This window comes from Phaethon aethereus (genome assembly GCF_964289735.1).
Source record: "Phaethon aethereus genome assembly, chromosome: 16".
In the NCBI taxonomy this organism is placed as follows: domain Eukaryota; kingdom Metazoa; phylum Chordata; class Aves; order Phaethontiformes; family Phaethontidae; genus Phaethon; species Phaethon aethereus.
The window spans coordinates 5,331,724-5,356,093 of NC_138592.1; the positions used below are offsets into that span (position 1 = coordinate 5,331,724).

The 24,370-nt window shown below is 39.0% G+C and overlaps 1 protein-coding gene across 2 annotated transcripts; it reads left to right on the forward strand.

The window, feature by feature from the left end:
* Positions 1–19,841: 19,841 nt before the first annotated feature.
* PRELID3B (PRELI domain containing 3B) lies at positions 19,842–23,699 on the forward strand (the record flags this gene model as incomplete). 2 transcript variants are annotated; one of them, XM_082007395.1, is made up of 6 exons in its annotated part: positions 19,842–19,873; positions 20,850–21,018; positions 21,383–21,472; positions 22,067–22,137; positions 22,999–23,101; positions 23,580–23,699. In XM_082007395.1, 6 exons carry the CDS (start codon positions 19,842–19,844, stop codon positions 23,697–23,699), a joined length of 585 nt encoding a protein of 194 aa, XP_081863521.1. The 2 variants fall into 2 exon arrangements, with proteins under 2 accessions (XP_081863521.1, XP_081863522.1); XM_082007396.1 differs by lacking the exon at positions 21,383–21,472.
* Between the last annotated feature and the right edge of the window lie 671 nt (positions 23,700–24,370).

Here is a 24,370-nt window from a genome sequence, read left to right on the forward strand (position 1 = left end):
CCCCAACAGCATGGCTGTACATGTAGACACTCACCCGAAGGAAAAAAAAACCCAAAATGCTAGCCTCAAACCATCTTCCATTAAATCCCACAGACCTTTATTCCAAATTTAGATTTAAAGTGTTTCAGGTAAGGCTCTAAATGCTGAATCATCATACAGGGTTGTTTGGGGGTTTTATGTGGTTTGGTTTTTTAGTGTTAATTCAGCATAAGCAGGTCTGGTGAAGGACTGTTTTATGGATTAATTCACAAGGACAGACTACAACCCAAGAAAAAACTTCTGAGAGAAGAAGCAGATGTGTGAGTCTAGCTTTGCTTCTAAAGTATGAGGCGATAGGGTGGTAATGAAGAGATCTCCAATTACTCCTCCTCGATCAAGTCATTCTTTTGCTGACAGTTAAAAGGCTAAAAAGTGGAGGACATTATGGTGTCTTTTCTACAAAATAGATGTTTTGCAGGAAGGGTCTTTCCAGGTCTTTTAGACTGCTGGAGTAATGAGCGACAGTATTTTCAGGCATATCACATCATAAATATGAGTAATTACAATTATGATGCACTTAAAAGCAATACAGCTTTCAGAGGAACAGTTGTTTCAACTCAAAAAATCAGCAAGGTTAGCTGTTTTTTACAAATGCACTAACTAGAGTATAGTCATACTAATTTTTCCATCTGCTTCTTATTTGTCATAGAAAAACAGATAATTTCAGAACTTCTGATAGTATTCAGAAATAGTCTAAAAAACACCAGCTACGCTTTACAGAAAATGAGACTAGACTTTGACAGGGTCACTGATCATTTGAACCAACTTTCAGACCAATGTCAAAAACAGCAAAATGAAGCATTAATAACTAGAACTGTAGAAACACAGGATTCCCATCACCCTGACCCCAGACCAGTACCAGTCACATAGGTAAACCCATGTTCCACACCGTTCAGCCAACTCAACCATAATTTTTATTTTCTCCATAAGCTTTTATGTAGTTGTGTTTTGTCAACATGTTGTCAAGGAAACCCTACATTGTTGTAGCTTAGTATCCAGCATTTTATTGCTATAGACACAAAACAATGTAGGATTTTGAACTTATTGATATACTTTCCTTCCCACTATGAAGTGATACTCTTAATACCGTAAGTTGGATAGAGTTGAAGGAAGACCTTTTTTTGAAGATTCAGTTCTTCCAAAATGCTTATGGGAAATTTGCCAATTAACCCTTCTATTTACTAATTTTATTAAATTATTTTACCTATCAATATTCTGCTATGCTGTGTGCTATCCACTGGAAAATAGCCCTGTAATCTTACTGGTGTCCTGTTATTACCCCACAATTTTTCTCTTTTTTTATTATCTTCGAACAATGTTGACTTCCTCTGACAAAAATGTTTTTGGATTGTGTGAGAGCTGCCAGCTAAATTTTGAGTGATAATAATTAAGTTAAAGTTGCACCCTCTTTCTGTGTCATAATCTTACCTAATATTTATACTGTTTTCTAGTGGGAGAAGAGGTACTATATATATGTACACAGAATTTATGATCATTCCAGGGAACAACTGCTCTTCAACACCTGGGTGTGAAGCAGTACTGCCCACTCTGTCCATGGAGTGCACTAGTCGCATCCACACTGCAAGGCAGTAGGTCAGTCTCAGGGTTGGCACCTACTGTTTACGTCTTATGCCTGTTGTCTGAAATGTTCTTTCAGCATGCTATATACAACACTCACCTGCTCCATGCATGCCACAGAAGCATTCCAGTTCTTATCACAGGCTTTAACATGCCACTTTAATTCTTACCCTCATGAAGATGATCAATGACACATACAGAACGCCTCATGCTACTGGATAACTTCAATATAAAGATGGGAGGTGGTCGCGTGGAAAAGAGTACTTGTAGCTTCCTGGTAGAGTGAAGTATATTATTGCACTGGACTTGTATTTCAGTTGTATGTCATGGTAAAAGGTATTTCTGTCATTCTCTCCTTTGGGTTTCATGGAGCTATGCTTTTATCTGTTGTCAAGGAAACACCAGGGTTTTTTCCCCCTTGCTCATTAATGTCTGCGGTTTTGTTTCCATAGCTACAAAGGAACCTTAGTGTTTTAAAATAGCAGTAATTGGATTACCATGACTTTTTGTAATTTATTGACACCATTAATGGCTCCGATTTTCAAAAGCAGACACCAAAACTGTACCAGCAGTTTTTCAGCTATTAACATTTGTTATCTCCTTGTCCTGAAATACTGGGTGCATTCTAAGAAAAGCCTTCAGCATCCACACACTCCCTGCACCCAGACTCAGACTCTCTATATGGTACTCTAACTTAAGTTACTGAGTTCTTAACAGGAACGGGCAATCTGTTATTATATTTAAATGTAGTTTTCTGTCCATGCTAGTAAGTTTTATGCAAAACTGTGGAGATTTAGCCCATTTGTTCTTCTGTTACAAGTTACTAAAGATTCCTTAAATACCCACAATGAAATGTGGCAATTAACTTTTAATTGGAAGTTTCCCTGACCATACTTTGCTTCTAAAGTACCAGGTGATAGGGTGGTAATGAAGAGAGCTCCAATTACTCTGTACTGAATCAGCATCTATTTGGCACAAGCTGAATTACCAAACACCTGTCCCAAAATGCCTTCACCTTGGTATAAAACATGAGCTGAAATTACTGAAAATAGTCTGCTTTTTAGTTGTATTAGTTTTAATTTCTGATGGGCGCCTGCAAAGAAGTGCAGAGGTTCTCTTACGAATCTGCTAGATGTTAAGCCCAACATCTAACTTACTACTGTAAATCTGACCCCAGAAGTATAAACTGGGAGAATTTTTACAGGTAAATATCTAGCATACTTTGGATACAGGAACATGGAAAAAGCACGAAGAATTGAGAGAACCCGTGTTGCTAAGAACTGGTAGTACTTAGCAGGGGCATAACTCATGTTTTCTGAAGACAAAAACTGAAACCCCTAGACAGACTGGTCTGCGTGCCTGTCTGTCTGTGTCTGTATGCACACTCCTACCATGCCGAAATTGTTACCATGCCATCTTCTAACACTTTTAACTTAATTGTTACCGTTTACTTGCCTATTTGAAGTGTCTACAAAGCACCATAAATGCATATTCTATTCCCTTACCCTTCCTTTCTGGTATCTCCAGTTCCTCCTGGCCTCTGCCTCAACAAAGCCTTGTCCCATATCCCCTAATGAGGAGGCAGACCCCGTTGTGGCTGCCTGACCAAGCAGCAGGCCAAACCAAAAGCAACTGAATTCACCGTATGGACTCCCTACCAGTGGTGTCACCGCTCCAGGTTTCCGTGCTCTGTCTACTGAGTCCCAGTCAGTAGACATACACCAGTCCCACAGCCTAAGTTGATTAAAATAAAACAACAGTTTATAAAGGGGTAAGGTGAGGACAGACAGAATGACTAGATATCACCTATTTCTTCAGAAAAACAAGCTAAAGAGAGTCACCAACCTAAAAAGTTTACAGTCTAGGTATGAGAAAAAGATGACAAGTGGCTAGACACAGGTAAGTATAAACAAAGAAGTCCCCTTAATCTAAAATATTAGTTCCTACTTTTCATAATCAATTTCTGTGCATTCTTGAGGCTAAAACATTCTATTACCATAGAAACAGTATCCTGTGTCATTGTGGACTTACTGTAGATGTTTGCTGTTATGGAAACAGTCATCTTAACAGCTGTCCTCATGTTATATATTTCAATTATTGTGTTTGTAAAGGTCCGTTACTAAACTATCCTTTCAGGATCCATTTTAATAAAAAACTTGGTCTCTGAAGTATTTAGCAATTTAATAAACACCTCAAGGCTGCTCCAAACTAAAAATACAGCATTAGAACAAAAGGAATATTAAAATTACACTGCCCTCTCAATAATTACCTACCTTTCCAAATCTGTAGCATCTGCAAGGGTTTGGGGAAAATGATGGTCTGTGCACTGCAACAAACATTAGTAGCAGTACTTCAGGAAAGCAAATTTTTAAGCCATGTGTTCTGTGCAAGGACTTCTTTGCATACACATCCCATGTGCATGCATGCATGGAAATGAAAGAAAAAACATAAGGTTCAGTGAGAAAATGCGGCTTAGTTGACTGAACTCGGAACTGTGAATTCTTAAATTTTAATCACAGATGAACCATTCTTTTGGGAAAGCCATCTAAGACAGATCTTGAAAAAGGTAAATGTGAGTTGGAAGCTCAGCTCCCACTAATTTTTTCCTGGGAATTGAGTCCTTAGCTGATCTTACAGCTTTTAGAAGATCTCGTCAACATTTTTGTATTTGTAACATCTTAGATACTACTACTAACTTACTTCACTAGAGCTTTGTGGGCATAAGTACTTCTTAATTTTCTTTAATAAGGCCATTGAAGAATCTGTGATTTTTATATATATTGATATATAAGATTGATTATATAATAAACAATTACAATAAACAATTTTGAGTTAGTGGTCATTCATCATTTAACTTGTCAGATGTAAATAGTTTCCTGGCCAATTATATTGACTATACTATTTAGTTACTGCAGTTTAAGGCTGTAAATGCAGTTTTTATCTTTGCCTTTTATCTTTTTTTTTTTAAATCAAAACCATCTGTACCAAGAAGGTTGTGTCCTACCTCTTGATTCCTACACAAAATACTAGTTATTACGGCTTGTATTGGGAAAATTTCCTAACACTGAAAATCTGAAGAGATACCAACTACATTTGTTATCTCTTTTTAGCATTTTAACATGTATAACATCCAAACATAATAATTGGTAAAATTCATGTACCTCCACTGAGCTTCAGGGAAGCAGGAAAACAAAAACTACTCAGAAACATGTCAGTTTTGAAACCCAGCTAATTTCCCCTCATAAGGCCAGTGATGCAACGATACCCCAGCAATATTCTTATTATCATTTAAATGGAGTAATGTTTTTGTTAAAGTCCTTCTAATTTAGCCTTGAATTTGACTTCTTAGACACTTTTTCTTTCCTAAACCAAGCTATTAAAGACCATGTTATTGAATTCAGCTTAAAGAACATTAAAAATTAGTCCATCGAATCTCCACCCCCGAAAAAAGGTTTTCAAACTAGAACTTGCGCTGCTCTGGACACAGGCGTGACTGTCTGCAGTCCAGAGAGCTCAGTCACAGAAATGAGGAGCTGTCGGGTCTGGGACAGCTTGTAGGCCAGCGCTAAACTCGCGGGAAAACTCTCAGTCAGTGGGAAACTTGTTGGCATTCCACTTTTGGGATATGTCATGGGCCAATTAATATGTCAACACAGAAAAATGGTATTTTTTTCCTTCAAAATATTTCCAGCCTCTCTAATATTACTAAACAAATGTGACAAAACCTGGAAAATGTTTAAGTAGATTTAAGTCAAGTGAAAAAGAATGTCAGGACAAGCAATTGCTCAGTACTTTCACATCCTTCCCTTGGAAAATCAATACAGCAAAAATAACATACTGAAAAAAAGTAACCTTTTCTTAACTTTAACTGTTTAGATTCTGCAAGCTTTGTTATTTGGGATAGGTGTCATAATTTATTTTGTTCTTATATTCACAACTGCCAAAGGGAAGGGTTTGTTATCCACGTTGTTACCTCTGAAAGACTCCATCTTCACAGTGCTGTATTCTCCACTGGCTTAGTAAGTACTCTTTATGAACTGTCAGAGCTCTCAGTGCTTTCTCGTATTATTTCTGAAAAGACAGAATAAATTGATGTGCTCAATTTAACTAACAAAGCTGACAGGTATAATCCCATTTTGTTCATCTTCCAAAAATTGTGTTTTAGTTAGGCTAACAGTTGTTCTCCTTCTCTCCATTTATAGCCATGTTTTTTAGAAAACAGATTTCTCTGCTATTTATTTTTTAGCATTGCAATTTTTGGAATGTGCGCTTATGCTGACTAAATTCTCTAAGAGGCAACAACAAAATATAGTAATTAAAAAACAGGCAACAAACCATAAATTCAAGATAGGCCTTAAAAAAAAGCCTACAAGTAGATGAGCTAGGAATTACTTTTTGAAGAAAGTCTTTTCTATGTGAGCATAGAAGAGATTCAACATCTGAGGTTTGCCTAAGTCCTGATTCTGCAGACTTTTTTTTTCATATTTTTGATCCTCATAATTATTGAAGTAATCAGATGAATAATTATTGAACTAAAAAGAATATTCACCATCACTTTATAAAGAAGGGTCTTTCTTAAAGGTAGTTGTAGTTAACTTTTGTTTAAATCTGTGCAGATCCCTTGTATGAGTGTTCAGATGGTTTTGAAAGTACTCCTCTAATTTTAAGTATATCAGCAAGGATTAATATACATACGACACACTGAATACACATTTATAAAGTGAAAAAACACTGATTTTGGAGTAACCAAATTAAGTAAGTTTTAGTTGCTTGCTGTCTCCAAGTTCTGTGTTTAATTAAGCTTTTTGGAGGTTTTTTATTAATATCATAGTTTTACTTAGAACTTGCCTTGCCTGCTGCTTTCATTGCTAATCTATCTGGCAGCATCAGTCCCTGTTTGAGTCCATATGCTCAAGGGAGTGTTCAGCTGTTCAGACAGTATTTGTTTTTTCTGTTCCTATGATACTCATACCACTGTACATTTGCGAGCCCCTTACTTAGAAGATATATAGTATGCATATCTTGATTAAAAAGAAAAGCTGGTGCAGCTCCTATACTCTTCATCTTACCTTTTTATAGACCTTGTTTTCTAATAATTACTGATTTACAGTATTTTATGTCTTTCAGAGAGCTGCTGTATTCTCAGAATTTGTCACCAGTAGAAAGTGTCTATAAAAGCTATTCTTATTTCTGAGCATGAAAACTATACATTGATACTAACCAAGAAGGTCAAACTCCAATTTTGCCATCTTACTAGCCATGAACCTGCTGGAAAAACAATGCATATCCTATTGATTGAGTGCAGTAGAACTGATACAAATATTATTTACTTGTGCAGCAACTTGAAGTAGTTCTTAAATGACTCAAGTTTAGAGAAAAAATATACTGAGGCAACTAGTAAGAAAGTGCTTTAATGTACACTATGTAAAAACTAGATATGAAAAATTGCATTTACAATGGTTGTTTTGTGAGAAGACTGGTCATTGTTAAAATTACTTTTTGCAAATATTTATTCCTTTTTAAAATGTTTTTAACTTCAGTTAGTTAAGTTTGTGACTCTATAGGCATGTAACAGAGAACATATCCTGAAGAGATAGATGGCATTAACCCAAGTTGGCTTAATCATACTATAGTAAGTTTGATGCTTTTTCAGTGCTTTGAATTGAACATTTTTTTCATTTATACATGCTGTTTATTTCTTGTAATTATTGCTTTTGCTGAAACACGAAGTTGCAGACAGCTTAGTATACAGCTTAGTTTCAGCATTGCATTAAGTGTAGGTAGTACCATGTTGAAAAAGCTTTTGTCTCCTTAAGTGCCCTCTAACTAATCATCACTAATGAAGCTGCACCAATTAGTAACAATAATGGTGGTGGGGGAAGGCCTAGAAGAGTCCAAATTTCCATGCCTAAATTCCACATCTAAGAACTGCCATGTGCACTGAACACTTCCCATCCTTGGTACAGAGTGAGATGTAACAGTATGGAGAAAAACAAGTGTATGATTTTGCAGGTATACTGTATATACCTGTACAGGTAGGAGTTAAGGCTGTGATGACATTCACTTGCTATTCTTCGCAAAGTGTAACACTTCAAGTACTGTTCTGTAAATGTATTTTTAACAGCATGTATGTACTTATAATACTAAATTCTTAGACACCCTTTAAGTTGTTGCCTAAATTTTACTCAAATTTTCTTATTCTGTATGTACCAGGTTGTACAAGCCTGTTAAATGTGTTTGGCTTTGGATCAGGACAGTACTAGAGAATGTAGTGGAGTTCTTTCACAGGACTTCCAAGATTGTAAGATTTCCCACATATTCCTTTCCTTTTCCTTAAGTGCTCTAAGATTTCACAGTTAAGTATATAAGAAAACATCCATAGTCTGTAGTAAGTGTCAGATAGTGGTTACAGTACAGTGCACATTCAGGCATTTTATCTAGCTGGACTCTGGCACTTAATTTTTATCACACCATCTGCTGCCTTTGATTTTGATTCTGATTTTTCCTAAATGGAAATCTATTATTTTTACAATAATGAAGATTTTATGGAATCTGTTTACTAGTTTAAAGTGTTTATTAGACAGTTCCATGAAAGAAAATACTTTTGTCCCAACTGTACATGAGTATTCTATTACTTTATTTGAATAGAACATACTTGCATTATGTTTCCATCTTAAACTCTCCTATTTGATTAATATTATTTAATTTGTTTTTCTTTTATGGTTTATCCCTTGGGTTTGATGAAATAAACTCATGAAAAACCCTCAGTAGACTACTGTGAAAAGATATGTATTTTCAGTGAAGCTACAAGCAGGAAACTACCACTGGCCCGATAAGCTATCAAAACTTTTAAACTGTCAAAGTGCCTCATCCCCAGAAGGAGAATGGCCATTTTCTGGGGCAATTTTTGACTTTCAGTCTATCTGTTTCGCTGCGGATTGTCAACTCCATCCAAACACCTGAATGTCTTCAGCTTGGACTTGGGAATTCCTGCTGTTAAGCCCAGCTGAGAAGGTTGGGACTGAGCCTTAAATTGCTGCTACTATTAAAGGTCCAAGGACTGTAATCCCAGACATGAGGTCTTGTGCTCTTGATTGCTGAGACTGGAACCTCCCCCTCCCAAAGAGGTGGCAGATACAATCCCAGTACTAAGGACAGCATAAATGGACAAATCCAGGATCTACCTGTTCTCTGGCCCACAAACTTTGAACAAAAATGATTTAATGGCCTGCCTTCATCATAGCTCCGTGGTCAGCCACTGACAGATGTAAGCTAGAGGTGTCTCAAGACTGATTTATAATTGATCTGATAATTATCTATGTGATAGTTAAGATGTGAGCACTGATGACTAAGTAGCCACTTTCATGCAGTAGTTTGTGTATGAAGAATTCTCAACTTATATTTCCAGATTGCGGTTTCTTTAAACCATGTCAAAAGATAGATGATCGAGTACAAGATTTCTGAAACAAAGGGCTTTATATAAATTTTGGACACAGGAGCAAGGTTTGAAGACCATGAGTGAATATATAACTCTGTGTTTGTGATTTAACATGTAATATGTTATGACCACTACCTGTCATCGCTGGTTCTTCAAGGTTTTGCATTAGAAAGCTGCATTCAACAAATGTTTGATCGCATGGAATGTTTTTATAAGAAATGTTGTCGTCTTTAAAATTAAACAAGGATCAGATGTAGGGGAGAATCATGATTATTTCCAAACAACACAAAATTATCAGCAATTTCGAAGTACTTTAAAATATGTGGTTTTGTCTTTAATTGTGCTGTTACTGTGCTTGCTCATGAGTTGTGGGTGATAACATGTGATTATCATCTGCCTACTTAATCACATGCACATTTGTGATGCTTGCAAGAAAAAACATTATCTGGCTGGTAACTGTCATATTATGCAGAGTTTAAGAGACTGTTTCCCAGACGACAGAATAGTTATATTGCATCCATGAACTGTACACCATTGTCTATCTGCACTTAAGTCAAGCACCCGGTGCCAGCTGCTGCTTCCACTAATGACAGGGACAAGATGGAACTGTTTGTATAGCCATAATCAAACTCCCTGAACTGTGGAAGTCAAGGAAACTGCAGGATTTGGGGGGGGGGGGGAAAAAAAGGTCAAAATTCATGGTTCTCATGAGTCACACAGCACACACCTTGTTACAAACTTTGAGTCAGTTTTTAAATTGAAATAATTCACTAGCCAAAAGCCATTTAAGGGCCATGTACTACCTGTTTAAGACCTCTGCTGCAAAACATGCACCTGTATAACACGGCGTATCATTTCACTATGCCAATCTGAGTATGTTAAAACAAAACACCACAGAGAGCAGGTGGAAGACCTAAACTTAAGAGTGGCCAGTATGCGAATGATGAGGCAATGAGATTGCCAGCTGCGTGTGATCAAATGTTTGTTCCAGGGCTACTGCCAGATCATTGTATTAAATGCACATTTTTAATATACCCTAACTTAAACTAAATGGCCTGAAGCAAAGATAATGTCTGGATTTGAATTTCCTTGGGGAAGAGGGTGTCAGGGGGAGGATACTGGTGGGGCTTGGGGTTTTGTTTCAAGATGTGGGTGTTATTTGGGGAAGGGAGAGATATTAAATGCTAGGTAACAAAAACCCAATCTCTCCTTGATGCTCTTAGCTTCAGTTAGCTAAAAATGATATTATTTCACAGTCAGGTGGCCACAGGTTTCCAAAGATCTTATTACAAATTTTTCATTTTTTACTTGTTAAGAATGACTTCAAGTGTAAGTGGAATAGTAAATGAATTTGCTTACTGATCCTGTGACATGCAGTCAGAACATCCTGTAAATATAAAAAGGGGTTCTCTGGGGTGTGTCATTCCCTCTGTGGGTAGCATGGGAGATCCAGGGTAGAATCTGATGGAAGATTTCTCATCTTCTATACATCTCTTTCACATACAGTTTCTGAATGCAACTCTGCCTTTCAGAGTTTCTCCAAGAAAAGTCAATTCCATGGTCAAGATGAAGAGGCCATTCTCTCTTCAACCAAAGACTACTTTAAATCTTTTTGAAATATGCGTCACCTTCTGTTAAAAGCTTACTAAATTACATTCTATGAATGCCATCCTAGCCACACTTCACTATTTCCACAGTTGCAGTACCTGGTGCTCTTCTCTGACACTTAATGCAAATGTCTACAACAATATACTATAGTAGAAGCTTGCACTCAGGTTTTTCTGTCTTGAAATCTCAGTCTGCCTTTACATTGTACATGCTTTATTTAAATCAGGTCACTGAGAGTTATGTAGTAGAATTGTGTATGGGGTGACAAGTATCTGGAAAGGAAAGAAAAGCTACTTCGTCATAGGTGTGGACTTCTGAAAATTAAGTCTAAAAGACTGTTCTTGAGTATGTGAGGCATCATGTATAGAAAGTGGAATACATAGACAACACATGTAATCCAACATATTCCACTTGTGAGTGGTGTTTATTTTAGCTTAAGACAGCCCTTTGGTGCAGGAATCAGATGCTTAAGAATAGAACAGAAATGCCGCTGTTTCTTTAAAAACAATTATCAAGCAATGCATTCAAGTTGACTGCTTCAGAAACTTTAAATACTTTAAAAAGTATCACCTTGGTAGCACCAGCTCTCTTTTGACTGGATAGAGAAGATGCAGATACCTGTTTAAATGAAAGGGCAAAATGGTATTGCATGCTTTTTAGCAATGGATGAACAAAGTGGAATATGATTTTAGCTTTATGATTGCAAAGAACAAAAAGAGCATAAAACAGAAAATAGCTGCGTTTTTCAGCTATGGTTACAAACCTAATCAATAAGATGCTCTGAATGCTTTTTAGCCAAGATAATGTAAGACCATTGACACTACTCATTCACTAAAATAATTTCAACTTTCTGCCTCATTAGAGTTTCAAAAGGCTTTTTGAAGCACTGCTATGTTATCAGTTACTCAAAAGTTCCCTCTTCCTAGTAGCTACAGACTTACCATATACACTTTGAAAGCTACATTTTTAAAACTATTTGTTAAAAATTACCCATCTGTTTATTTTTAGGTATTTATTATATACTTGTCATAACAGGTCCTTGATACCTAAATGTGCATTAATAAATATTTGTCAGTTCATTAAATGTAATTTTTACCCTTTCTAGATTTCTTGATGCAAACCTTGACAGCAAAGTCCTGTGATTTGTGTATGCAACTCTTTGTGTAGTGAGCAGAGCAAATGTGTTAGTGTGTAAAAACTGAACAAAGAAAGCATGTGTGACTGACTGACTTCCAAACTTAGCCTTTTCTTTAGGGCAGGTACCTATCCAAAATGCAGCCAATCATTGTAGGTGATAAAAAGTCGACAGAGAGGTCTGCAGCCTTGTGAGAGAAGGATGTACTGCTGTTCTGTTCACTTGCTGTCATAGAGGGATTCATTGACTCTCAGCAAAATGTGACCAAACCACATTTACTATAGTTGTCCAGTGTTGAAGTAATTTATGCAACCTGGTAAATAAAGTTGATGAATTAGCAATTTGCCTGCTTTACTGAGTAAGTGGAAACACCAGTATGGAGACCTCCTTCCCACAGGCAAATCTCAGATGGCTTCCAAAAGATTGTCTGTTATTTTGGAGCTTAGAAATTATTTTGGGAGCCAGAGTGTTTTAGATGTGTCTGAGAAGGAAATGAGCATAATTTTGAAAGAGGAAATAGGTTTGCAATAGTATTGTTAAGAAATTACATCCCTATTTTTTTTAGCTCTCTGTATCACCATGCTAGAGAACAGCAGCACTTTTTGACTATGGCCTTTGTATAACAGTTGTGCATGCATACACATATATATGAAAGATTTAAGCGGTAGAAAAATAACATATTAAAAAACTCCAGGAAGAACCCTTTTAGTGCAATCAGTATTGGAAAACAAATTCTGAATTCTGAATCTGCATATAAATCTGTGGAAAAGAGTTAGTACCTTACTGGTTTTAAGTCATAAGAAGGAAGAAAGTGTATCTCCCCTTTTTTTATGATATAGGAAGTAGAATATGGCAGCTGAGAATGAATAATTCTCATTATACACGCTGCCCTTTGTGTCATTTTTTTTCCCCAAAAAGACAAGAAAAGCTGTCTGAGACAAGCTTCTATGATATGGTTTGCACGCACTGAATTTCATTTCTGCAATGACACGTATGTGAGCAATAGTCAAATTGAACGAGTCTGGGTTTGATATTGCCCCATGAGCAATTAACTTCTCTGTCCTTTATTTCCATTCCATAGGTTTGCATGTGATTTAAATTCCGGGCATAAAAAAGTGGTTTGGAAACTTTCTGCCCAGACAACCAGATGTTTTGAATCTTAAGAGTCTCGCAGGATTCCTGCTGCCTATATTTCACTTGTCCTTGTGATGAAGGCAAATGTTGAAGGTAAGCATACAAACATGCTAGAAGATTGTTATTTATATACGTTATGTGAAAACTTCTGGTTTTTTTCAGTCCTTTTGGGAAGGCACTGACAGAAGCAATGGATTTCTAGATGCATATGTTTATTATTCATTGTAGGCTACCTATGTCAGAGATCGGATTGCCAATTGCAGTCCCTTTTGTTCTTTCACTAGCAGAAGATGAGTATACATCACTGACATGTTGGAGGGGTAGCACTTTCCTGTGGTGTAAAATACTGTGGTGCATATGTGCAGGGCTACGTAGGCTGTGCTTTCAGGAATGACTTAAACTGGTCTGAGATCATGCTGTTGTCAGAAGGACAGTTTGTGGCCATACGTTCCAGGCTCCTCAATTTTTCTGCTGCTGAAGGCACACAGCTGAGCAGCCAGTAGTATCAGTAAACTGGCCCAGCAGTGAGTCAGGTCCTTTTTGTAGGTTTAAGATTCTGCCAAATTAGGGGATATAAAAGGGAGCTTTTTTATTATTATTATTTAGGGATGTTTCATTGCTTTTATGTTGAGTTTTCACTAATATTTTTGAAGTACTGAAAAAAAGGGCCTGAGTGTATCTTTCTGATTTGTTTCCAGCATGGAATTTCTGTCTAGATCATATTTTAACATGGAAGCAGGGGAAGAATTTATTTCTGCAGAAAAATACGCTCTGGATTTAGATGTGGGCAGCCTTTTGGGAGTGGTTGCTGCTGGGACACAGAATCAAGAGTAGGGATCTTGTCCTCTTTCATATGGCAATGCTTAGGGATGTGGATACTTCGAGGTGACTATGCTTGTGAGACGGCAAGTACGAGTTCTTTCCTTCTGATGGAGTAACAAGCAACAGGTCTTCACGTGGAGAAAGAACCTCGTGGAAATCTAGCCCCCTCTTGTGGTTTTTCCACACAGAAGGCATGAATTGATTCGAACATTTCTGAATAAAAATACATATACCTGCATCTTTCCTCTGAAAGTTGGTATGGTTACTGCTATTTCATCTCTTCTTAGGGAATGATAGGTTGTCGTGGTTTAGCCCCAGCTGGCAACTAAGCACCACGCAGCCGCTCACTCACTCCCCCTCCCGCAGTGGGACGGGGGAGAGAGTTAGAAAAAAAAACCTTGTGGGTTGAGATAAACACAGTTTAATAGGACAGAAAGAGAGAAGGAAACAACAATGATAATACCAACAAAGGAATGTACAAGAACAAGTGATGCCCAATACAGCAATTGCTCACCACCCAGTGACTGACAGCCCATCCCCAAGCAGCGATTTCCGCCCCCCAGCTAACTCCAGTTTATGTACTGGGCATGACGTCGTATGGTATGGAATATCTCTTTGGCCAGCCTCGATCAGCTGTCCTGGCTGTGTCTCCTCCCAGCTCCCCGTGCACCCCCAGCCTTCTTGCTAGCAGGCCAGCACAAGAAGCTGGACTGTCCTTGACTGCTTAGCAACAACCCAAAACATCAGCACATTATCAAACAGTTTCTCATCCCAAATCCAAAACATAGTCTCACACTAGCTTCTGTGAAGAAAACCAGCTCTATCCTGGCTGAAACCAGGATATAGGTACTAGTCTCAGGACAGAAAATTATAATCTGTAAATTTTTTTGTTACATTTTCATTTAAATGAAATAAATTAAAAAATTAAATTTCATTTAAAATGTACATTTTTTTTTACATTTTCAACAGAACATGGGGGACTAGGGGAAAGGGATTCGTTTGCTATTTCTATAATATAATTCTTCTTCACATTGAGGGAGGAAGAGCCCTAACTACTAAAGGATAGGAAAAAAGACTGTCCTGGTTGACTGGTAAGTATAGAAACAAATACAGGCATTTGGTTGTCTTACACTGATCTGTGTTTTATTTTAGGTTGCACCAAATTGCATGATACTAACAAATACCAAGTCAGTGTTTGTTTGTGGATGAAGAACAAATGCACTGAACTTAGAAAACTTGAATCTCTAGCTAAAACCAAGCTATGATTCCAGTAGGAATTCTGAGGGTTCACAGCATTTGCTTGATCAGCCCCAACGACTTGCCCTTGCAACCTCACTGACTCCTCTGCAACACTAGCATGGCCTTTCTGTGATTTTTCAGCTCCATTTATGGTTCATAGTGTAGAAAACAGAAATTCAGCTGCATTGTTCCCTTATAGTGCTCATCCTGGGCATATGAACAGCTGTTCTGGTGCGACATGAGTAGCAGTTCAAGAATGGGAGTAACTAACCCTAGATGGCATCTGTTCCAGCCAGCTTAAACAGCTTTGACAAAAGTTGAGAAATCAGTTGTATAGAGTGTAGTTTGATAGTGCAGCTACCTTGATTGAGGCATGTAGCTTTAAAATAATATAGAGCTCCAGTGGTCTTAAATGCTGTTTGCTGCATTCCTGTCCCTTCCCTCTACCCTGGGTCAAATGATGAGTCCAAACCTTAGCTGTGACAAGGCATTTGGGACTACATCAGTTAGGAAGAAGGAAGGTGAAATGTTTTGGAGTGGGAGACCAGGTTGCTGAAGCAGTGGGAAGCAGCTGTTAGGACTCAACATCAGTGGTGGAACTGCTAATGCCATGCAGAGGAGAAAAAAACATAAGAATGCTGGTTGTTTCGATGAAACCACATTTTCAATATTGAAGAGAATGTATTTTTATTCCATCTATGTTCCTCTGAAGAGAGAAAGAGATGCACTGAAGCATCTCGCTGCTAATCCATGATATAGTTTGAGCTCTGTCCTGACCTAGTAAATGTATCATCATGTAAACTCATCTGCAGCTACCACCATGTTTTCAGGATGTGATACAGTGTGTAGTGGTGGCATTACCCCATCACTGTCTCCTTTTGATACTAATGAGAAATCTGGAAGGATCAAAATTACTTGAACAAAACTCCTATTAAAGTATAAGCAAAAACTAGAGGAGATGGTACTATCCTACATTGAGATATTTCTGTGCATTCCTTCTGAAAACAAGGGTATTTTCTTATTAAACATACAATTTGAGGTGACCTTTTCACAGAGATGTATGGCTTGCAAGCCAATGACTTGCAAAATTCTGGAAGCACCGAAAAGAGAGCTTTGCTATCCAACAAAGTTTTTTTAAGAAGTACATACAGGAAAATACAGCCAAATGCTAACAGCCTCATATGCTGAATTGACTGCTTATGGTGAAAGAGTGTTTAAATCTGGAGTATTCATTAAGAATTGTATAATGAAAGTCATTGAAGAGGTATGTCTGGAAAAGAAAACATCAATAATTTAAGTTTTCTGCCAGTACAACTGCCAGACTGACAAAGGGAGTGGGAACTTGTTTTTCCAGCTCAAGAAAAGAGCAAGACCTTTGAATGGTTTTCATTAATACTGCATGCAAATACCAATATTTCACACACATCAAAGCTTTTAATTTCAGGTCAAGGAATTGATGCAGTATTATTGTAGTGTTAGCTATATTTCAGATGATGATGGGGGAAAAATACACTACCAAATACATTTTTCTTACATGTGTAAAATAGTAAACTTGCCTTCATTCTATTTTGAAAAATGTGAAGCATTGTGATACATGAAGCAGGGTAAGCAACCAGAGCTCATATCGTGCTTATTGCAAGGAAGTGCAGCAGTTAAATATGGAACTTTACCCACTTACTCTTCACTGTCAGTCATCTGCAATCTCACCACCGTAAAATTTGGTTGTGCTGATCCATTATGAATGCCACTTCTGACCTGCATTCATTTCATTGAGAAGTGCAGCTTGAATCACTGCCATTGTCACCAATCCCTTTTCCGTTTAGAATTTAGTGACGTTTTGTACTGCAGAGTGGTCTAGTTGATCTCTGGGATTAGGGCTTTGAACCAGGATGGTGTTTGCTTTTCTAAGTGTGAGACAATACCTGTATTTTTCTTACTGAAAGCTAAAACCACAATTGTCTAAGCCTGAGTGGGTTTGACAGTCTGGGGTTTTAGTAGCCATTATGCAGTGCATGAATGATCTGGACCTAACGGTGTAGATAAAGTAACTTTTGGTTTGTGAGCTCTTTCCTGACATTCATACTTCCCAGTCAAAACGATGGATATTTTATGAGGCTACTGAAAGGGGACAACTCGCATCTCCCTGCTGGCAAACATGGGTCTGAAGATGCAAAATCATAATGCCTTGTTCTGCAAATAAATTCATTGTAACCTCAGAGACTTTCTGAGTCATGCCAAGGAGATTGCTCTGCCAAAATCTCTATGAAGCATATAATCACAAGGCCCATTTCATGCATCACTTGCATTTAGCAGAGTCATAAGCAAACAGCCCTGAAAGATACACATGAACTGAGTAATCTCACGATGGGTTTCCACAGATTTTTATATTTTTTTGTAGATGTCCATTATGGTCCTTAATCATCATCTTGGTAGCACCTGAGACTGCACAGACTTAACTGAAGGAATGTTTTCTTTTATTTCAATTATTAGATGTATACTGTCAACATATAGGGGAAAAGGTATCGAATTTTATAGTATTAAATTCTTGGTCAAAAAAATGGACACAATATTCTCAGGATGCAACATCACCAACAAAGAATTCTACTGCTTAGGATGTGCAACTTTTTCCTCTGCAGTTACAAATGAGCATTTTATTTTCCTAAAGTCTGGCTTTATTATTTATAATTTTATTATTCCTTTTAAAAGTCAGGTTTGTAAGTAGCTTAGCCCTTGTTATCACTCAAATACAGAGACTTACTTGAACAAAACTCCCATTAAAATAAACTCTAGTTTATATGAGCAAGAGCTGTTGAACTAGCACTTAATTTGCACCACATGTTGGCATGCTTCCTTCTTGGACATGTCATTTTTCTTTGCTTCCAGTAGTTAATATTTCTTTTACAGAAAAAACTGATGAGAGGCTACAGATAGCCTAATGGATACGAGTTGGGTATCTGCTGAATTGCCAATGTCTGTTTAAGGGTCACCATCTTTGACAACTACGTAGTGCATTCTGAGACCTCTCAAGATGCTTAGCATTTTTAACATCCTTTGCAAAACTCTCCAGTTGCAAAAATCACTCAGTGTGTATTAAGACTACAATGGATTTAGAACTGACTTGCAATCTTCTAGAAATAATTTTGTACACTATGATAGATTACTAGCATGTTAACAATATCTAGAGATATTCCCGTGAGGTGGAAGAGTCTGGAAAAATAAGATCAAGATAGGCCTCTTCAGCAAAACTTTATTCTCTTAACAGCTCTCACTTAAGTATTTGCTACTGACAGAATCTGGTAGTTTAATCATTGATCATTAATCACTAAATAGTAGCTTCTCTGTATAATAGCTTCTGTATTTGATGCTCAGTGCAAACAAGTATGCATAGGAATATTCACCGAATCCGAGTCTTTCCACAGACTGGCTATATGATCTCTGGCACTGCAGAAAGGTGCTAGAAATTTCGGTTTAACCTGTTTCTGGGAAATTTCCCTCTCAACCTTTTCCAGTGAGGCCATCACTGTGCAGTTATGAGTACATAATAGTCGCTCACTGGTTGAGAGTTGTGTCCATTAAATGCTGTCCTGCTGTCTCCTTGTTTGAAAAAAATACAATTTCTACACAACTCAAGGCATTTTCAACATTGTTATCTTGAGAATTTTAGAAGAGAATGCTTGATGATGTGCCACAAAATGCATGTGGGTTTGTTTGTTGTTATAACTGATTTCTTACTGCTTTATTAATCTTGTAAATCACTTCTGTTTTATTCCAAGAGTGAGTAAGAGAAACAGTTCAGGACAGTTAGTTGAAACCCTTCCATTCTGGAACAGCCTGCCTGTTACAGAAGGTGCTTCTTAACATAAATAGTAAAGAGGCTGTTTTGTAACCGTTGGTTATAAAATAACTTCCAGACAGCGTACTTACAAAACAAGTTGTCTAAGGACACCAGTAAGCTGGGTGGGGCACTGGTATGACTGCTCATGTATCAGTTAAGTAACATACGTGTCCTGTCTTTCAACCCAGCACGTGCCACTGTTGCACCAGGGAGACTCAGAGGATCTCTGCGCCCTCTCGTGACCAACAACGGTGAAACGGTTTACCCCGAAACAGTGGCGTAACGGTGTAATACGTGGTACTCAGTCAAGGGTGACGTTGGCCCATTTTACCCAAGGCAGTAAGGAGGGCTCCTGAAGGTCTGAGTTCGCGTAAGACGCATATTAATTGAATTTTAACTGCTTAAGCCTTACAAAAGCTAACTGGTTATATTTACGAAATGAGCGTCTTATAACACACTTGCGTAACTTGAAACGATTTCAAATGTAACTAAATGTAACTAAATCTCAGCTGACGTAAGACACTCGGTACTTTTTATCCACACCTCATCTTACGGGGGGCGGAACTCGAGAAACGTGACAGCTGTGGCCTTAACTTCACCCCCACACGTCTGGCTGCGGAGACAAGACTAGCACCGCCATGAGGACAGACCGCCCCCGGCAGCGACCCCGGCACCGGAAGTGACTCCGCCACGCGCCTCACGCCTGCCGCCGCGCGCAGGCGCAGCGAGCGCGGCCAGGCCGGGCCACCAGGCAAGCGCGTGACACTCCCCGCTGCTCGGGCACCGCGGCCGAGGACGCTTTGCGCGACTTTCACGCTGTACGTGACCCCTGACGACAACGCGGCGCCGCGCGGCGATTGGAGGCCAGTGTTCCGCGCCCCACGGCAGTGCCGCCCCTCCCTGCTGCCTGCGCAGGCGCAGCGGCTGCCGGCGGCAGTGCCTGGCCCCGCGGCTGCTGGAGCGGCGGGGGTGAGGAAAGCGCGACGGCGCCCCGGCCCCGGCTCGCTGTCGCCATGAAGATCTGGACCTCGGAGCACGTTTTTGAGTAAGCACAGCGCGGGGGCCGCCTGAGGGGAGAGGCAGGGCTGGCGTCGGGGAGGGCGGCCGCGCCTCTGGCGGGCCGAGGTGGCTTCTCCCGCTCTCGGCCTCCTGGCCGCCCGGCCGGCTCGAAGCCGCAGCCCCGCTCCGGCCGCTGCGGCTCGCTCGCCTTCGATGACCTTCCCCTCGCGCGTCCTTGCCGCCCCGGGGTCAAACGCCGTGAGGAGCCGCTCGCCAAGTGGCGGAGCGCGGCGGGCACGGCACCGAGCCGATTGCCGGCTCCGAGGCCGCTGCACTGGGGTGCAGCGGGGGCGGCTGGGTCGCAGCCCGGCTACCGGCAGGTGGACGCTGGTGCCGCCAGCGGGGCGGGCAGAGTGTGCGGGTGCCGTTAGCTGTGGGCGCTTCTGAGGAGACGCAGCCGGTGAGGCTGTGAAGCCACTTACCGACCGAAGCGGGAGGCGTACCGGCGTGGCCGGGTCCGGCCGCGGTGTTGGCCCTGTTAAGGGTTGTCTTCATGCCGTCCTCGCTTTCCAGCTGCGGCACCGGCCAGAACACTGCGAGTCGCTTCATGCTGTCAGGGCACAAGTGCTTCAAAACACAGCTGTCCTGGAAAATAATCCGAAGGAAGCATTTGTTAGAGGAAAGTAACAGTTTAATAAATTATTCTAGCATTACCGAAACCTGAAAAGAATTGCAGTCTTTCAGCATTATGTCACAGAGAAAACGTTCTTAGCAAATTATAAGCTAGATGGGAATTGAACTCTGGAGTCCTGATTAACCAGGTGTATTGTATGCTTCACTTGCATGTGCCGCTGCCCAGTCCACAAACCAGACATTTTCCTCTCAGGAAGGATATCGGTAGGATTCAGAACTAGAAATTGAACTGCTTTAAAAAAATATATCGATTGATGTGTTCAGTTTTAATAGAAATCCTGTTAAAAAATGAAGGTGTCCAACTTTGTGTCTTGATTATGTTTTGGCAGTCACCCCTGGGAAAAGGTAACAACAGCTGCCATGCAGAAATACCCGAACCCCATGAACCCCAGTGTGGTTGGAGTTGATGTCCTGGACAGACACATAGACCCTAGTGGGAAGTTGCACAGCCACAGACTCCTCAGTACGGAATGGGGAATACCCTCCATTGTGAAATCCGTATGTATTGTACTGCACAGCTTGAAAAGGATACCAGAGGGTAGGGAAGCTTGTGAACCAGGTGTTGTAATAGACGTGTATTGTTTCATAACTTCAATAGTTTAAAAATACAAGCATTTATCTATCAGGAAAGCTCAATGGCAGTACACATAGTGACTTCCTGATAGACAAAATTGCCTAGATTCTAGATTGCTTCCATCTTGAAAATGAGATCTACCTCAACAGTTTTATTTTAAGCTAAACCCTAATTTTGTTGTCTCAGCATCTGTTCAATACAATAACCACTACTGATGCAATTATAGACACTAAAAAAATCGCAATTGTTTAGCATAATTAATTCCTTGTATGTTTGCCTGTCTTCTAGCTCATTGGCACATGTAGAACAAAGACGTATATTCAGGAGCACTCTGTTGTTGACCCAGTGAAAAAAACAATGGAGCTTAAATCCAGTAATGTAAGTAGCTGTGTTTATGTAATTGAAATAGATTACAGATTAGAAGAATTCCTTGTAAATTTTTAAATCTTGAAATTAAAATTGCATTAGAACAATACAAGCTAAAGGTTTAAGTAACGTGTTTATAGTGACTGATTCTGCTTTTCAGAAAGGAGCTACTAGGTTTTTCGAACTTGTCAGGACTGAAGCATCTTGAACATACTGATGAGCAGGAGAGCAGTAGTTTTCAGGGTTTTTTTGGCAGGGGGTAGGGGGGGTGTTAAGACAAAAAATTTAAAAGCCATTTGGGGTACACTGTCACCATTTCCTAATCGTGTAACGTTTTCCTCTTTGTACTACTCCATCTGTCTGATCCCACTGTTGAAATGTTCCTATAAATGTGGTAGTGTATTTTGGTAAATGATCCAAAAACTTAAGAGAACTAAATCAGCAAATGCTTAACTTGAAGATTTTTCTATCTTGTTCTACAACCCTAATACTTGCAGGAAAAGTACAATGTTTAAATCAGATATAAGTATTAGTTTTGCATCTGTTTTATTTACTGCATTCCTTTACTATTTTTATCAAAGGGTAATCTTGTCTTATATTCTACAGATTTCATTTACAAACCTAGTGTCAGTAGATGAGAGGCTTGTCTATAAACCACACCCTCATGAACCAGAAAAGTAAGTACCTCTTTGTTTCGAGATTGCCCTGAAGTAGTGCATACTTTGGCTTTGAAAATTCTCATGGTTTCCCATGAACAGAAGATGAGGCTTACATCACCTTTGTTATGGTGACTTGTCTAAAAAATAATTAAATGGACTGTCATTTTCTCTAGTGACATTGCTTCTGTAGAGCACTACTGGGAAACCTACTCTCACGCTATGAGAGAGTCCAATTCAGATCAGCTTTTCAGGGAGTTGTCCTGTGTCCTATCTGTAACTAAGTTTGTACACGCCTTCAGTTACCAGCTCCTTATTTCCGATCTCTTTATCAGCCTGAGCACAGAATCTGCACTAGAGGCACATTTATCTGCCTCTGGTCTACCATTTTAGAAGTTTGGGGTTTGGTTTGGTCCAAAGTGTAAAGGCAACTTTAGAGCTTGCCGAGTCTATATTCTTGAAACTTGAATCCTTCGAGGGATTCTAACACAAGAGGGTTTTTTTCTCTTGTCACAGTCAGAAATGTTAAATCCCTATTGTTGAAGGAGAGGGCTTAATACTGTTTTCCCCATATACCTTCATTCCATATCTGCTGTTTCCACTCTTAACTTGCTGCTGCTAAAGATGGAAGTAGTTGAGTGCCACAAAGGGACACCTGGACTTAGTGGGGACTCTTGGTTTTTATTTTATGAGTAGAAGCATAAAGCAGTTAAGCACTGTGGAAGTGGGTTGTGTTTACGGGGCAAGAAGTTCTGTGTTATACAGCGAAGCTGATGAGGGAATGTACTGATGATGTACTTGTTGGGGAGGAGCAGTTTCTTTCAGCAATGCATTCTTTTTTAAACTATTTAGAATAATTTAGTTTCCTGCTCTCTGTTTCAGAACCATTTTGACACAAGAAGCAATAATATCTGTAAAAGGTGTCAGTCTCAGCAGTTATCTAGAAGGGCTAATGGCAAACACGATTTCATCCAATGCTAACAAAGTAAGTATGACCCTTTTGTAAAATGTGTGACCACTGGCTAAATGACAAAGGGAATAAAAATATCTATTTTACTTTTTGGCTTTGTCTTAGGAAGGGTCTGCATAGTTCTACCGCCTTTATTGTAAAGACTGAATGCTCAGTTTGCTGAACTTTCTCTTTTTTTCCTTCTTGTGGATGGAGATAATAAATATTATTGGCCAACCTCTCTGAATCTTCACTGGAAAAACGTCACCACTCACTCAACAGTGTGGCACTGTCACTCTTTCGTTGCTCTCTTGATGCCACCTATTAGTTTTTGCTATTGAAAAAGGATATACATCCAGACAGACCTGAAGTAGTTATGTGGGAGTAATGGTGGTAGTTGTGATATTTTAGTTGAGAGTCTATTGTGTCTTTAGCCGTTTTCAGTAAGACAGGGTTTAACCTATTTCCTTACCTGCTAAGATTTATACACTGATAAACTTTTCTTTAACTGTAGGGCCGTGAAGCATTGGAATGGGTAATTAATAGACTGAATGCTGAAATTGAAGAGTTCACAGCTTCAGCGAGAGGAACCATGAGGAATTCAATGGCAGCAGCAGCATTTGTAGAGAAATGATAGTAAATACACCTGTATTACTAATGAGGTTTAACAATCTGAAGCTTCTCTCCAAACCTAAATACATGGATCCTTTGTTATTTAAAGGCATACTTGTATATTAGGTGTGTTTCAAATTTAATTTGGAGAAAAGCTGAATTCTTATTAATGAGGCTGATGTGCAAAGCCTAGTTAATATATTGATTCAGCTGGACCTAATTTCGGTTACAGATGAAGAAATAATTTTAAAGTATAGTTCCTGTATTTACATGAACACTAACTTATGATGTTTTCAGATATGAAATAGCCTCATTTAGCGATAAGGCTACATATGGTGGAGAAGACTGGCATGTTAGGTTAACTTCTGTGGAATTTTTATTTTTGTGTTGACTTGTGGACTACCTCTTTTGGGACCAAAATTAAGCAGAATGGTTTGTTCCAGCATTGTTCTGTTTGTTAATTTTTGATAGGTGTGTGATACAATTTGGTTTAATAGAAAGTTTATTACTTGACGCTTGAAATACAAAAGAATGTACAAAATATTTTTTGATAAGCTTTTTAACTTGTTTGACTGGTTGAGCTAACATGGTACTCAAACTGTTTTTCAGTCAATATCGGTAAAACATACAAAGTGTCTCTTATCTACTAAGACCTAAATTCTATTTCTAAATGTGACATTAATGAGCTGAGTG